A 14,828-nucleotide genomic window follows, 5' to 3' on the forward strand; every position below is an offset into this window, starting at 1 on the left:
GCCCCAATTGGTTTAATTGAATGATGAATAGAGACCATGAGATCCTTCTGGTAATTGATTCAAAACCTAAAATATTATAAGAGGTTTTAGTAGTAGCAAAGCAGGTGTTGACTGACAAAGCACAGCTTCAGGTTTTATGTTCATAATCATTTAGTTTGAAGAGGATATAAATATAAAGAAGTGGACAGTTTTCATTTTTCCAAGATGCTGCATCTCCATCTGTCAACAGGGGTATGTCTCAATTTAGCAACTGTGCTTCATTCTATAGCTAGAGGACTCCTGATGTCTCCAGGAGTGATAAGTATCATTTGTCTTAAATCGGATTGTTGTCTAGTACTGTCTTTTTGCTAGCTAGGGCCATCTACTTTAAGTGCTGCCTGTCTTCCCAGTAGCCTACATGGTGTGTGAACTGCTGACCGCTATTAACTTGCAGATGATTGTTGACACATTAACCAGAATTAAGTGGCAGGGCAATTTGCGACTGTTGCCGTTGTAATCAGTGGCTGTATTGGAGGGGGAGTGGTTTCTCTTCTCCTAGGCAATTAGCAATTAGTACCAGGAGGTGTGCTCTTTACCTCTGCAAGGAAATTAGCAATTAGTGTTAGTACTTCAGTCTCCCCTGTTTTTTCAGCGGTAGCTATCAGCGGCGGTCTCATTGCAAAATGAAGACTGCTGAAACAAAGACGGTTCTGCCGAGTTAAATCGAGGAAGGCTCCACACCACTCGCTCACTTGAGTACTGTATCTTACCTTGTCATTTTCAGATCTAATTTTGCTGTTTTGTAGCTTTGGCAACTATGTACTTGTTTTCTATACCTGTTCGCTCCTCTCCCTGTAGGCTTTACAGACGCTCCCCACCAATTGGCTGCAACCCTTTAATTTAGTGTACCCTGGGCACACAACCCATGTGGAATTCCTGGTCTCTGGCAGCGTTTGGAACTATGCTGCCCTTCAGTCCCTTGACTTTTTGGCCCTGACGGAGAACTGGATCACCCCAGAGAACACTGCTTCTCCAGCTGCTCTCTTCATCTGACTACGTTTTCTCTTATAGTCCGAGAGCATCTGGTCGTCACGGAGGTGGCACAGGGCTACTATTTTCTCCTAAGTGGGGATTCTCTTTTCTCGCTCACTCACCCGCATTTAAATTCCATACCGTCACTTGTCCATTTCAAGCTTAACATTGTTGTCATCTATTGCCCACCAGGTGCCCTGAGTTCCTCAATGAGCTTGACCGCTTGATAAGCTCATTTCCTAACGATGGCTCACCGCTCTTCGTACTTTGCGACTTAAACCTCCCGACGTCTGCCTTCAATTAATTTCTTTCCAACTTTCTTTCCCCTCCTTGACTCTTTTGAACGGACCCTTTCCCAGTCCCCTCCCACTCAAAAGGCAGGCAATACACTTGACCTCATCTTTACCAGAGGCTGTTCGCCTACTAATCTCACTGCAACCCACCTCTAGGTGTCTCTGATCACTACTTTGTTTCTCCCTCTCCTCCAACCCTAGCCACTCAGACCCTACCCAGATGGTCATGCAATCTTCGCTCTCACTACTCTCTCCTCTTCTATCCTGTCTCCCTTTTGCTAAATCCTTCTCCCCTCCTGTCTCCTGATTCTGCCTCTTTGACCCTCCCCTCCTCCCTTTACGCATCCTATGACTCGCACTGTCCCCTTTCCTGCCAGCTGTCTTGGCCCTTCCCTCCTGCTCCGTGGCTGAGTGACTCATTGCGAGCTTACAGAACAGCGCTGTGGGCAGCTGAGCGAAAATGGAGGGAAACTAAACTTCCGGAGGACCTATCATCCTTTCACTCCCTCGATACCTTCTCTTCCTCTGTATCCGCTGCTAAAGCCACTTTCTATGACTCTAAATGTAAAGCTTCTGCCTCTAACCCTAGGAAACTATTTTCCACCTATTTTCCTCCCCCTCTGTGCAGACTACTGTCAACCACTTTGAAAAGAAGGTTAACGACATCCGCTCCTCATTCACGCCGCCTATTGAGTCCACTGTTCCCACTCACACAGAAGTACCGTACGCCTTGACCTCTTTCTCTCCTCAGATGAAATCCTTCGATTAGTGAGGTCCGACAACCTGCCCGCTTGAACTCATCCCATCCTCCATTCTCCAGACCATCTCTGGAGACCTTCTCCCATTCCCCAAACTCATCCCTGACCACTTGCTGCATCCCCTCTGACTTCAAAATGGCCAGAGTCTTCTCCCCTCCTCAAGAAACCAACACTCGACCCCTCTGACACCAAACTACAGACCGGTATCCCTTTTATTTTCAACACACTTGAGCGTACGGTCTCTGGCCAACTCCCTCAGAACGATTTTCTTAACCCCAACCAGTCAAGCTTCAAGACAGGTCACTCAATAGAGCCTGCTCCGCTGTGTCACAGAGGCTCTCCACACTGCCAAAGCTGACTCTCTCTCTCCTCTGTTCTCATGCTCCTGTATCTGCTGCCTTCGATAATGTGAACCCTCCTCTCCACCCTCTCAGTGCTGGGAGGCTCATGCTCTGCACACTCTTGGATTGTATCCTACCTGGCAGGCCTCTCCTACCAAGTGATGTCGAGAGGATCTGTGTCTGCACCACGTAGTCTCACTACTGGTGTCCCCCAGGGCTCGGTTCTAGGTCCTCTTCTCGCTATACACCAAATCACTCAGCTCCGTCATATCCTCACATGGTCTCTCTTATCATTGCTATGCGGATGACACTCAACTACTTTTCTGCTAATGTAAAACCCAAACAGGACTCTTCACTGAATACTTGATTGGGGAATGGTGAAATGCTAATAGATTGCCATTTGAATGTAAAAAGGATATGGGTCGGTAGTTTAGACAGGGCTGTATCTGTCGTTTCTACACTGAGTGTACAAAACATTAAGAACACCTTCCTAATATTGAGTTGTGCAGTTTGGGGTCGGAGGTCAGTTGCTGTGCGGAGTGAGCCCTGTTGGTGGCTGGCAGCAGGGGTTTGGGCTGCTGTTGGAGAAGCAGTAGGTAGGACTGTTCCTGCTGTTGGAGCTTCTGGGCCTTACGCTGCTCCTTCCACTTGTGCTCCTGAGTGCAGGGAGGCGTGTTGGTGTATCATCTAAACTTGGCATGGTGTGTGCTGTTCTAATTGAAGGAGTTCTGTAGAATGAGGGCTGGTGTCTTAATGGTAGAAGCTGTATCCATGTAACTAGGGAACTGATAAATGGGTTTGTATTTTCACCAGGACCCAATTATTCTAAGTGTTTAAATGCTGTGAGAATATTGACTATTCCAATATAGCCCAACTATTGGTTTAAAATGTAAAGGAAAAATGACTGAGCTAAAAGCTGATGAGTAATAAGACATGGTGGGGGACAGTAAGACATGGTGGGGGACAGTAAGACCGTGTAAGAGAATCGATGACACACAATGGTGGTGTGGAAGGATGTGAGTGATCATATCCTCTTCTCAAACCCCTGGAGGAACACAGGCCTTCAACAACATACACATTGCCACGGAGATCCGCTCTGTCAAACACACCATCTCAGCAGAATTAGGAACATTGGGAACGAAACAATGAAAACCCTCTCTTCCTGTAGGTAGGACACATCCTGGTGACATCATCACTTAAGGACTGTAATAAACATTCTGGTTTCCTCAACTTGGCCCAGAGAATTAATCAACTCCAACCTCAAAAGTTGGCTCCCTTCAAATCTGCCATACTGTGACATATTCTAACCAGATTTTCTTGAGACAGTAACAGTAGTGTGACTTCAATAAATCAAACATGCTAGCCATTCTTCAACACCCTACTACAAAGCGAAACCCCTAGATTACAATCCAATTGCTTAGAAGGCTAGAAGAACAGATGGATAATGGGAGATCTCTAGATGGATAGAAGTAGGTAGATAGGCTTACAGAGTTTGGTCTCACCAGTAGCAGCTGTTGCTGCAGGATCTCCAGGTGCCTCTGCTCCTCACCCAACTGCCGACGGATGTACTCCTGACAATCAAAACACACAAACAGGTCAGTAAGTGTCAGGGAAGACTACAAGTACCATGAAGGAAAGTGGAGTTCTCCTACCTGCTCGCGGTCAGCCCTCCTCTTCTCCTCCTCGGCCCTCCTACGCTCTTCCTCCTCTTTACGCCGGCGTTCAACCTCCTCCATACGCCTCTTGTCATCCTGCTCGCGGCGCCGCTGCTCACGCTCCTGCTGCCTCATCTCCCGCTCACGACGCTGTTGCTGTGAAAAGCCACAGGGGGCGACAGAGAGCAGGTATCAGGAGCACTGACATCACTATGAATTCACACACTGAGGTAGCTAGCAGTCTTGTTTATGGTCACCATATCTGGCCCTTATGAGATAAGCTAGCCATTTCTTACTGTGAGCATGTGAGATGCTCGTCTCGCTTCCCAGTTGGTTAACTACACTATGGAGGTGCCAAGTTTTACCTGTAGGCTTATCAAATTACAGTATGGCTGGCAGTCTCTTAAAAGTTGGCTCATTAGCATTGCTTTATTGCAGCCAAAGCGGTAAATCATCTCTAAGTGCAGTAAGTAGTGCTACGTCAGTAGAGTAAGACCTGCAGCACACTGTGTGTTTGGACCCTAGTTTTATTAAGTACACTGTGGTGGTCCCTGGCTGCATCATGTCTCCATATTTAACCTTTAAACATGCAGATGGGGATATCTAAAACAGGAGCACACATGTAATCTTGCATAATATTATCATGCCCCTTGGTCAACTAGCCCAAGAGGATTCCCTGAACCTACAGTATAATATGATTCATACATGCATTTGCTTATTAATCATAAGAAAGCTTGAGGCTGTCAAGTTGTATTGGAAACTGTATGGGAAAATGTGTGACTTTGAACTACTGTACATGGGAGGATATATTTTCTGACTCCATTTTACAGGTTGTGTCTCTTTTAAAGAGGTTCCAAGCAGAGACAGACATGGTAATATCATGGACTACTGCATATAGGGCATGGGTCAGGGAATTGGCTGTGCTGTTTTCTGCAGACTAAAACAGACAAACAGAAGCTTTCGCCTCCCTCTCCCTACAGCATGTTCTAGTAGCTAATGACTGAGGAAGAAGAGTCCATCTGGCCCGGGCCTCCCAGAGAGGCTAAGATAGAGACAGAGCTCTCTGGTCTTCCTCTGGAAGAGATAAAGGCCAATTAGGGAACACAGCCCAGAGGCTGTACACAAATACACTAATCACTACTGAAAACACAACACAGAGAAGGGAAACGTCTGTGAGGAGTGTGTTGACTGTTCTAGCACACACACACACGTTATGCATACATACACAATGTATAGGTGCAGAGTAAAAGGAACAAACACACACACCATTAAACAGGGTGGAAGAACACACACACATAAACGTAGACACACACAGACTCGCTCTCTCATACCTCCTCCAGCCGCCTCCTCTGCTCTTTCTGCTGCTCGATGCGTTTCTGCCTCTCTGCCAGTAGTTGGCGCTTGTACTCCTCCTGCTCCCGGAGCTGCTGCTCCTGCAAGAGCTGCTGTCTGCGCAGGGCCTCCGAGCGCTCCTTGTTCTCCTGCTGCAGACGGATGAAGTCCCTACGCAGGGTTGACTCCCCTGGCTGGTTCACTATGGAGCTACAGGACAAAGAGATACGTTAGTAAGGAGCGCTATGGACCAAAAATACTTGTTAGCTAATGCATTTGCTATTAGTATGTTGGCTATTTTTTGGGATTGATCTATGTGGGTTAGTTACCTGGGCTCCCCCTCCTGCTCCTGAGCTTCCTCCTCTTCTTCCTCACTCCCACTGTACTCATACTCTGTCTCATCTAGAGAAGAGAGGAAAGGGTGAGAATGTTTTAAATGTGTTCTGAAGAAGAGGTCTTCGAGAAGACTAGTGTGTGTGTGTGTATTAGTATGTCTCTAAGACTCACCCTTCTCCCCCCTCTTCTTCTTGGTGCGGTCGATGTGGTCTTTGAGTTGGATGCGGACCTGCCTTTCATTGGGCTGGTCCCTGATGAAGGGGTGTTTCAGCAGCTGGTCGGTGGGGGGGCGCTGGGTATAGTTCTTCACCAGGGAGCCCTCGATGAAGCTGCAAAACTTCTTAGACCTGAGGAGAGGAGACATGTTACTTTTATGAGCCTATGCTGTATCTACCAGGTGATGTCAGCTGAGCTATGAAGGAGTTTCACCAGTATCATTTTTCACAGTGGGATTGTAAAATGGTGGTTTAAATGTCTGAAATCATAAGGGCATAGATTAGTTACATACCATTTCTTTGATTTGAGTCGAGGAGGAGGGTTTCGGGGGATGAGGAAGAGCGCTCTCATTGGATGCATATCGCACAGCGCTGGAAGACAAGACCATACACACAGATCAGACAAAGGAAAACAAACACAGATCATTTCAACCAGGTTAGCCCGCTGGGAAAAATAGTAGTGTAGAAGTCCAATAGAAATAGAGTGGTTGTACTTACGAGGAGCTCCCTCAGCCATCTCTATAGCTGTGATTCCAGTGGACCACAAGTCACTCTGCAGGAGAAAACACACAGCTACCATTGTGTGTGTGTATGAATCTATATAGGATGGTAATTACCACCCTCTCTGGTCATGACAACATCTGCCCCAACCTGCTACTGTACTGTCCCATCAGCCTACACAGCCACATACAATGGCACAAACGCAAGCAGCTATCAATCAACCAACTTCACACACAACTGGACACTGACAGCCATTAGCAGAAAGCAGCATGGTGTTATTGAGTGCATCTTACTCTGTAGTCGTAGGTGGCGTCTGGGTTCTCGTCGCAGGCAATGACCTCGGGCGCCATCCAATAGGGTGTCCCGATGAAGGTGTTCCTCCGGCCCACCGTCCGGTCCAGCTGGGCGCTCACACCAAAGTCCACTGGAGGAGGGGAGAGAAGACCAGTCAGAACCAGTTCAAACCAGTCTAGTCCCATGTATCATGTATCAAACAAGCCTCAGTTTGAATCAGACTAATTTCAACCAGTTTAAACCAGTCTAGCCTCTTGTATCAAATCATCTTAAACCGGTTGAAACCAGTGAACTCACCCAGTTTGACCTCAGCGTTCTCAGTCAGCAGCACGTTCTGGCCCTTGATGTCACGGTGGATCACATGGTGGGCGTGCAGGTGAGCCAACCCCTGAGGAGAAACACAGACCATCATGAGACCACAGATACCAGCATGCAACAGCAGGGGGGATGTGTAGGGAGTAAATGGAGACACACCCTGAGGATCTCACGGGAGATGTAGGCGATCCAGTCCTCCTTCAGTGTGTTGCCCTTGGTGTTCTTCACCAGGTCTGTGATGGAGCCTGCACCACAGAACTCCATCACCAGCTAGAGACCCACAGAGAGAGAGAAAGTTAGTAATGTACACACATGCGTGTTGCACACACACACACACACACTATGCAGCCATAACAGTGTAGATGTAAAAGGTTAGAGACACAGCTGTGAAAACAATAGACATGGTACTTGAGTCTAGTGAGAGAAACCCTCACTCCCTTTCCCTCACTCTCTAAGTAAAGCAGAGATGGATGGCAATAAACTGGGAGTAACCCTGGCCTAGAGAAACCTATAGTTAAATCAATCGCTCTCCCTCCATCCCTCCTCCTTCCCCTGTCTCGCTGGTCTCTCATTCTCAGCAGCACCTCCATCTCTGAGAGATAAAAAGCCTCAGAGTCTGAAAGGGGCCATTAAATGTAACACTAGCAGGCAAACACACAGGGACTGACCGGGGAGGGAGAGCTATTGTTGACCCAGAGAGAAAGGAGGAGAGGAAGGGGGAGTTCAAACTTCACCCAGCCTTTAGGGAGGACTGGTGGAGGGAAGGGTGGTTTGAGGGGGATATGTCTGTAGCCACTCATTCATAGATGGTTGTAGTGAGGAGGACTATGGATGGGGAGGTAGGTAGAGTGAGGATGGTAGCTCCTATTGAACCTAACTAGCGATGTCAATCTATGACACCGTTATGAAGGCCTTATGCTGGAGGTGTCCAAGTAGTTTAGGCTTGAGTTTTAGGTAGAGGTATTTGGGACTGAGGGATAGACTAGGTAAACACACACTCACCCAGAGCTGGTCGTCATGTCCTGGTGGGCTCTTCTTGATGAAGGCTCCGTAGTAGGTGGCTATGTTTCTGTGGTGGGAGTACTTCTTCAGCATATTAATCTCCAGTTTAATCTCCTCCTCTTCATCCTAGACACACACGCACACACAGAATGAGAGAGAGAGCGAAAGAGAGAGAGAGAGAGAGAGAGAGAGTGAGAGAGAAAGAGAGAGCGAGAGAGTGAGTGAGAAAAAGGCCATTAATAGAGATAATAAATTCCCATTGCCCTGGAGAGGGGGAAAGTCATTCTATTAAGTAATGGAGCGAATCATAACAAACAAAACAAATATTAATTATTCTATTTGTCCTGGCCAGGGAACACAGCCTAGAGACGTGACCTGATAACAATCTCATCTGGGAGGCCCCAAGAAACAAACAACCAACACGTCACACACACACCCTAACAAGCTATTTGTTTTGTGTATGATGGTCTATGAACTGACACTCCATAGGTTGTTTACCCCTCATGGCATTTCCAAAGGGGAAGTTTGTTGTAATCATGACAACAATAACACAAACAGGCTGCTATTTATTCAACCAGATTGAGCCTAGTAAATACCACAATTTATTGACTTTCAGTCACAACAAGAATGTTGAAGAGCATGGCAGTGAAAATGGCACGTTCTATATCGTAAATGACAATGGAGCCTAATAAACCAATATTATCACACTAAGGCGCGAGCACACACAGTGTAGGATTCACTCGTAAACCATTCTGGCCGGTAAAACATTGATTTAGCAGTGTTAAAACATTGATTTAGCATCACTTTGTATAACGCTCCCTCAACATGTGGTCTTCCTGTTGGTGGGATGACATTAATTTTTTTGCACTCACACAGTGAGTGAGTGAGTGAGTGAGAAAGAGACAGAGACAGAGACAGAGACAGAGACAGAGACAGAGAGAGAGAGAGTAGAGCTGACAGAAAGAGGGGGTGGGGGGGCTGGGTAACAGCTGCTCAGGCAAGGAGTTATGAGATCTCTTTCCTCCATCTCAACTTTCCATCAAATCAAATTGTATTAGTAACATGCTTCGTAAACAATAGGTGTGGACTAACAGTGAAATGCGTATTTACGGGCCCTTCCCAACAATGCAGAGAGAAAGAAAATAGAAAAATAATAGAAAAGTAAAACACGTAATAATAAAAGTAATAATAGATACACAATGAGTAACGATAATTTGGCTATATACAAGAAGTACCAGTACTGGTTCGATGTACATATCACAGCGTATGTGATGAGTCAAAAAAGTTAGTGCAGAAACGGTCAATGCAGATAGTCAGGGTAGCTATTTGGTTAACTATTTAACAATGTTATGGCTTGGGGGTAGAAGCTGTTCAGGGTCCTGTTTGGTTCCAGACTTGGTGCATCAGTACCGCTTGCTGTGCGGTTGCAGAGAGAAGGGTCTATGTCTTGGGTGGTTGGAGTCTGACAATCTTTAGGGCCTTGCGTCACTGGGCAACTTGCGGCTGGGGTTCCCTTTGTAATCCGTGATAGTTTGCAAGCCCTGCCACATCCGACGAGCGTCAGAGCCGGTGTAGTAGGATTCGATCTTAGTCCTGTATTGACGCTTTGCCTGTTTGATGGTTCATTGGAGGGCATAGTGGGATTTCTTGTAAGCGTCCAGGTTAGTGTCCCGCTCTTTGAAAGTGGCAGCTCTAGCCTTTAGCTCAGTGTGGATGTTGCCTGTAATCCATGACTTCTGGTTGGGATATGTACGTACGGTCACTGAGGGGACGACGTCGTGAAGGCACTTATTAATGAAGCCGGTGACTGATGTGGTAGTCCCAGAACATATTCTATTCCTGTAGCTTAGCATCCGCTTCATCAGACCACTTCCGTAGTGAGCGTGTCACTGGTACTCCTGTTTGAGTTTTTGCTTGTAAGCAGGAATCAGGAGGATAGAGTTATGGTCAGATTTGCCAAATGGAGGGCGAGCTTTGTAGGCGTCTCTGTGTGTGGAGTAAAGGTGGTCTAGAGTTTTTTCGCATCTAGTTGCGCATAGGATATTACAGTCCTGTTGATAGGATAGTCTCGAACAGAGCTCGTCCAGTTTGTTCTCCAGTGATTGTTGTACATTCGCCAATAGAACAGAGGGTAAAGGCGGATTATTTACTCTCCGCCGTAGCTTCATCAGGGTACCCGCACGTCGGTCTCTATATCGGCGTCTCTTTCTCTTCCAGATTAGGGCCTGGTTCGGGGTGAGCAGTATGTTCTGTTCCGCCGACTCATTGAAATAGACATCTTCATCCAAATTCGAGGCTATTGATCACTGTTCTGATGTCCAGAAGCTCTTTTCGGTCATAGGAAAAGATGGCGGAAACATTATTTACAAAAAAAGTAAAGATCAGCGTAAAAAAACACAAAATAGCAGAACTGGTCAGGAGCCTGTAAAACATCCGCTATACATTCCAGCGCCATTCTTCTCTCAGTCTGCACTCTCCACAACCTCATCTCTCCATCACCCCATCTTCTCTCGCTCTGTCCCTCGTATCCCCCAGTTCTCTCATAGTCCGGATTCCATTTTCATCATTCTAAATTATAATTATAATATAAGATAATGATGGTGGGAGGTGTTAAAAAGGGTGGGCATCTTACAGATAACATCACACACAATGGAAAAAATAAGGGTGATGAGCCACCCTTTTTAGCACCTCCCACCATCATCTCACTATCTACAATAAAGATATTGAGCTAAGAGAGTGAGCTAAGAGAGTGAGAAGAGAGGAGTTGAGAGAGTGAGACAGCGCACAAGAGAGAGAAAGAGAACGCAACTGCACGAGAGAGAAAAAAGAGAGCGCAAGAGAACGAGAGGAAAGATGGAGAGACTGTCAGAATCAGGGCTTTTGCTAATAACTTCTGACTCCTATTGAATCCCAGTGAATTAGCCTCCAACAGCAGCCTCTCTGCTAGATTAGCTTGAGGAGCAGGACCCTAGATACTACAGTCCTCTGCTCTAGTACACCTAATGTGATTAGAAGTTATACAGTCAGAGAGGCAGGGAGAGGAGTGGTAGTGAGAGAAAGAGAGCAAGACAGAGAGAAGTGGATCAAGAAAGATGGTGGGAAAGCGAGCGAGAGAGAGAGAGAGAGAGAGAGAGAGAGAGAGAGAGAGAGAGAGAGAGAGAGAGAGAGAGAGAGAGAGAGAGAGAGAGCAGCAGGTAGGAGAGGTGAGTGGCTGAGCGATTTAAAACCCTCCCATAATCCCACTGCACTTCAAATGAACATTCTGAGTGGAGGAAAGAAAAACTCTTCCCCTTCTCTTTCTCTCTATTTCTCCCTCCCTCCCTCCCTCTCCATCTACCCGTCTCTCTATCTCTCTGTGCTGTATGTAGAACAGGAAGTGGTATCTGGGTCAGAGCACATATGCTGAGATGAGCCTGTAGAGTAGAGTGAAGCTAAAACTATACTGGAACTGTCTGTAGCTCTACTGTAATGTGTTCTATACACAGGAACACACATACAGTAGGGGAAAAAAGTATTTAGTCAGCCACCAATTGTGCAAGTTCTCCCACTTAAAAAGATGAGAGAGGCCTGTAATTTTCATCATAGGTACACGTCAACTATGACAGACAAATTGAGAAAAAGAAATCCAGAAATTCACATTGTAGGATTTTTTATGAATTTATTTGCAAATTATGGTGGAAAATAAGTATTTGGTCACCTACAAACAAGCAAGATTTCTGGCTCTCACAGACCTGTAACTTCTTCTTTAAGAGGCTCCTCTGTCCTCCACTCGTTACTTGTATTAATGGCACCTGTTTGAACTTGTTATCAGTATAAAAAACACCTGTCCACAATCTCAAACAGTCACACTCCAAACTCCACTATGGCCAAGACCAAAGAGCTGTCAAAGGACACCAGAAACAAAATTGTAGACCTGCACCAGGCTGGGAAGACTGAATCTGCAATAGGTAAGCAGCTTGGTTTGAAGAAATCAACTGTGGGAGCAATTATTAGGAAATGGAAGACATACAAGACCACTGATAATCTCCCTCGATCTGGGGCTCCACGCAAGATCTCACCCCGTGGGGTCAAAATGGTCACAAGAACGGTGAGCAAAAATCCCAGAACCACACGGGGGGACCTAGTGAATGACCTGCAGAGAGCTGGGACCAAAGTAACAAAGCCTACCATCAGTAACACACTACGCTGCCAGGGACTCAAATCCTGCAGTGCCAGACGTGTCCCCTGCTTAAGCCAGTACATGTCCAGGCCCGTCTGAAGTTTGCTAGAGTGCATTTGGATGATCCAGAAGAGGATTGGGAGAATGTCATATGGTCAGATGAAACCAAAATATAACTTTTTGGTAAAAACTCAACTCGTCGTGTTTGGAGGACAAAGAATGCTGAGTTGCATCCAAAGAACACCATACCTACTGTGAAGCATGGGGGTGGAAACATCATGCTTTGGGGCTGTTTTTCTGCAAAGGGACCAAGACAACTGATCCGTGTAAAGGAAAGAATGAATGGGGCCATGTATCGTGAGATTTTGAATGAAAACCTTCCATCAGCAAGGGCATTGAAGATGAAACGTGGCTGGGTCTTTCAGCATGACAATGATCCCAAACACACCGCCCGGGCATTGAAGGAGTGGCTTCGTAAGAAGCATTTCAAGGTCCTGGAGTGGCCTAGCCAGTCTCCAGATCTCAACCCCATAGAAAATCTTTGGAGGGAGTTGAAAGTCCGTGTTGCCCAGCGACAGCCCCAAAACATCACTGCTCTAGAGGAGATCTGCATGGAGGAATGGGCCAAAATACCAGCAACAGTGTGTGAAAACCTTGTGAAGACTTACAGAAAACGTTTGACCTGTGTCATTGCCAACAAAGGGTATATAACAAAGTATTGAGAAACTTTTGTTATTGACCAAATACTTATTTTCCACCATAATTTGCAAATAAATTCATAAAAAATCCTACAATGTGATTTTCTGGAGAAAAAAATTCTAATTTTGTCTGTCATAGTTGACGTGTACCTATGATGAAAATTACAGGCCTCTCTCATCTTTTTAAGTGGGAGAACTTGCACAATTGGTGGCTGACTAAATACTTTTTCCCCCCACTGTACATGGTAGGGAGCTTGGGCAGAAGTACTTGCTTTACAATACAAGGATATGTTCCCATCCTAGGGCTGTGGCGGTCACGAAATTTCGTCAGCCGGTGATTGTCAAGCAAATAACTGTCGGTCTCACGGTAATTGACGTAAACACATTTAGCATCTCTTGGCTTCCACACATAGCCTACAAGCCACTGATGCAGACCTACATTTTAAAAAGTCTAATAAATCCATGTAATATAGCCTACATCTTCACAATAAATCCATTATTTATTTTAGACAGGTCTAAAAAAGCATGATATCAAGAAAATGTAGTCTATTTCAGAAGAACAGAATAGCATACTCTGAGTTGTCCTTATGTTAGGTCCTGATCTGGCTATGCCAAATGGCTGTGGGCTACACTAGTTAATTTAGCAGACACGATTTGCTTAGAATTCCGAGGCATTATTTTATATTATTTTATGGTATAAAGAATACAATTGAACAAAGCTGAATAAAATAGTAAGGATATTTTCTCCAAAAGATTTGAGGGAGTGCGCACATGCAGCTATTCTGTGTTGAGCGGTTAACAAATAAATAGGTATTCCTATATGTTTCATTCAGAGTTATTCATGTAACTCGTTTTTTTGCGCAGGCTGGACACACTTTATCAGTCTCTCATTCACAATTTGACAAGCACATGATAATGCCTCGAATTTGACGGCGGCATCCCCTTTGTGTGGCTGTAATGCACCCTAAAAAAATCCATGCCTTTTGCCCTTGGCACAGAGTGCTGCGCTCTCCGAAGCACCTCTCACTCACATGGCTCTCCATCACGTGATCGGGTCTTTCTCACAGGCTACAAGTGAAGACAGACACATCGGGGACGCAACTGCGCGCGTCCTTATCCAATTCCGAGGTGCATATTGAAGATATTGGAAGAACTGTCCACATTAACTTTGTCAGCCAACAAGATGAGTAGGCCTAACAAACAGCAAAAGCACTAGCCTATGTCAATCTACTATACCCCATATAACAAAATACCTATTCTATTCTGTGCGAGAAATAAATATTCCAAACATAGTCTGGGACAGTTGTGGGATGCAATAGAGCCCAAATTAATACAGCCACTAGCATCAAGAAAACTTTTTTACGCAATGTGGCTGACTCAATAGATCAGAACGTTTAGCTTTAAAATGTTGATACACTATTAGGCTATTTCTTCACATTATAAGTGCAGCAATGCACACATGGCAGTAGGTTATAAGCACGAATGTTCCATTAGCGGGAAAACACCATTATCAAATGCTTACCGCAACAGAGTATTTCAACACCCTTCAATTGAAGTGGCGGGAAACAAAAGAAAGTGGCCACATCTCTCACAAAAACAGATAAAAAATTAAATCACGGATAATTATAAGGGAGCAGGAGAACTTATAAAATGGCTACAATAATTACAAGGATTTTTCAAGCACCAAATTGAGGAAATGTCAGATTTTCAAGGTAGGCCTATTCCAGTTCTTGAATTTCTGAGCTCCAAATTCAAGTTCAAGTGTCATTCGGAAAATTCCTACCTGGGTCAGATGATGATATGTAAAAATATTACGACGTAACTAAAATCAGTTGGACACCAAATGCGCATCCAACAAGTATTATGCATAATTATTGAAGAACCACTTTATTGACAGTATCGATTTAGGTTTAAAGTA

The 14,828-nt window shown here is 45.3% G+C and overlaps 1 protein-coding gene across 11 annotated transcripts in view; it reads right to left on the reverse strand.

Moving 5' to 3' along the window:
* The window catches only part of LOC121536964 (mitogen-activated protein kinase kinase kinase kinase 4), an 80,112-nt gene that overhangs the window by 27,533 nt on the left and 37,751 nt on the right, over positions 1–14,828 (reverse strand). For 10 of the 11 annotated variants that reach the window (XM_041844638.2, XM_041844642.2, XM_041844641.2 and 7 more), the window contains exons 4-14: positions 8,054–8,179; positions 7,211–7,321; positions 7,034–7,124; positions 6,736–6,866; positions 6,440–6,494; positions 6,235–6,313; positions 5,898–6,073; positions 5,720–5,792; positions 5,390–5,600; positions 4,056–4,214; positions 3,891–3,974 (exon numbers count right to left, since the gene is read on the reverse strand). In XM_041844638.2, the coding sequence (XP_041700572.1) occupies positions 3,891–3,974; positions 4,056–4,214; positions 5,390–5,600; positions 5,720–5,792; positions 5,898–6,073; positions 6,235–6,313; positions 6,440–6,494; positions 6,736–6,866; positions 7,034–7,124; positions 7,211–7,321; positions 8,054–8,179 (1,296 nt within the window). The remainder of the gene's footprint in view (positions 1–3,890; positions 3,975–4,055; positions 4,215–5,389; positions 5,601–5,719; positions 5,793–5,897; positions 6,074–6,234; positions 6,314–6,439; positions 6,495–6,735; positions 6,867–7,033; positions 7,125–7,210; positions 7,322–8,053; positions 8,180–14,828) is intronic. The other variant, XM_041844640.2, reaches the window with a different exon arrangement.

This window comes from Coregonus clupeaformis, chromosome 23 (assembly GCF_020615455.1).
Source record: "Coregonus clupeaformis isolate EN_2021a chromosome 23, ASM2061545v1, whole genome shotgun sequence".
Classification (NCBI taxonomy): domain Eukaryota; kingdom Metazoa; phylum Chordata; class Actinopteri; order Salmoniformes; family Salmonidae; genus Coregonus; species Coregonus clupeaformis.